The 1,721-nt window shown below is 47.9% G+C and overlaps 1 protein-coding gene across 1 annotated transcript; it reads right to left on the reverse strand.

Annotated features, from left to right (window-relative positions):
- Positions 1 to 585: 585 nt before the first annotated feature.
- LOC133901417 (protein DMP10-like) lies at positions 586 to 1,445 on the reverse strand. The gene has a single exon (XM_062342795.1). The coding sequence runs from the start codon at positions 1,390 to 1,392 to the stop codon at positions 715 to 717; it is 678 nt and encodes a 225-aa protein (XP_062198779.1). The 5' UTR covers positions 1,393 to 1,445; the 3' UTR covers positions 586 to 714.
- Positions 1,446 to 1,721: the final 276 nt, after the last annotated feature.

The raw sequence follows: 1,721 nt of genomic DNA on the forward strand, positions 1-1,721 counted from the left end.
TAGATATTCAAATTTAATATTTCAGACGTTATGAAAATTTATTGTCAAAGTTATTTTCGTATGTTGCACCTAATTCTACACCAAATAGGTTTTATATAAAAATATTACGTGTAACATGGAGTGATATTGTGGTGAGAATTTTCTCTTGAAATCGAATATATACAACAAGCTATTTTGCTGCATATTTTTCAATATTGCAGTCGTTATTTTTTTTAATATTGCAATAGGCTGTTGAATCATCCGATGGATCAGACGTCCGGACGTTAATTACACACAAAGTAATACTTGGTGTATGACGTCCGAGGTCATAGTCGATATTGGTTGGACTCCTGTGCCCACGTGACAACCTGTGTTTTAGTTTGACCCTTTGATCCGTTGTCCATTGGGGCTCCGCTTGACTCATTTTATTTCATGTCTTCTCCCTTATCTTGCAGCATCTCCTTCCCACATCAAGCACACAACGCATGTCCGGACGAGCCTTATCGTGGATGGCCTCCCCTGTGGTCAGTTTGATCTCTGACATCAAAAGACGTTCTTCCACACCTATACATCAAAAGACGTATTTACAAAAACAGAAAGAACCACTAGAATCTACAATCAGTCATGTGATTTTATACTGGTATACAACACCTACAATTTAGGCAGGAGCAAGGCAACCAATACAAGCGACCATGAAATTGTTCTACGATATCCGGATCTGAAATTTCAGTGACCTCATGGGGCCTTCTGGTGGAGAGTGGTGTCGTTGTATCCGATGCCCTTCCTTTTTGTTGGGAAGATCAAGAACACAAAGCTCGACAAGAACGCCATCCCCAGCGGCAGGTTCTTCAGCAGCTGGTTGGTATTGGTTGTAGCGTTGGGGAAGAAACAGTTTTGTAGCCCGACGTCGCTGAATGTTACGGTGAAGAACACAACGGCGGTGAAGAAGGCGTGCACGTAGTCCAGTGGCCGGAGCCTCAGCCTCTGGAGCTCGCCGAGCGCCCAATCCCTCTCCTCCTCCTCCCCGGAGAAGTTGAACACGTTGAAGCCGTGTAGCGTGGCCACGCCGTAGTAGAGCTTGCGGTCGCGGCCAACGATGCTGTCGGTGAAAGAGAAGAAGAGGGATAAGGCGGCCAGTATGGTGACCAGCGCGGCCGTGAGCCACTTGTTGGAGGGAAGGCATGTCCCGTGGTTGGTGAAGGACGGGGACAGCGCCTGGTACGCCAACACAGTGCCCGTCGGCAGGAGCTGCGCCAGGTTTGCGGCGCTTGACATCACCTTGTCTGTCGCTGTCCCGAAGCTGGCTGCCGTCGGCACGGTCGGGCAGTCATCGGTGCCCTTAGGCGTCGGCGGTGCTGTGCCGTTGGTCCGCGATGGAATCTGGATCACGGTGGCCGGAGAAGGAGATGCCATTGTAGACTTGTCTAGTATGCGTTGGGTGCTTCCGAAATACGATATGGTCCATTGGTGCGGGAGACTAGCTGTTTATATAGGTGAATCCTAGTAGAATGATTCCTGGGTTGGCGCGTTGATTTGTCCACTTGATGTTGCCAAAGAAGGGATGTAGATGCATGGACATCAATGTTTCAAGTGTGGTCAGTACTGGCCACAGCCAGCCCTGCCTTGAATTCTTGACTACGATTTTTCCTAGGTATCCTACATGCAACTCTTTCTAGATTTTTAATGTGTTTTGCACAACTTGCAGCCTAGTAGTTTGGTTCTAACTGCTTGTATTGAGCAAA

Source organism: Phragmites australis, chromosome 2 (assembly GCF_958298935.1).
Source record: "Phragmites australis chromosome 2, lpPhrAust1.1, whole genome shotgun sequence".
In the NCBI taxonomy this organism is placed as follows: Eukaryota; Viridiplantae; Streptophyta; class Magnoliopsida; order Poales; family Poaceae; genus Phragmites; species Phragmites australis.

Excerpts from the sequence above, each read along its gene's own strand:
- LOC133901417 (XM_062342795.1), bottom strand. The coding sequence starts at position 1,392 with ATGGCATCTCCTTCTCCGGCCACCGTGATCCAGATTCCATCGCGGACC.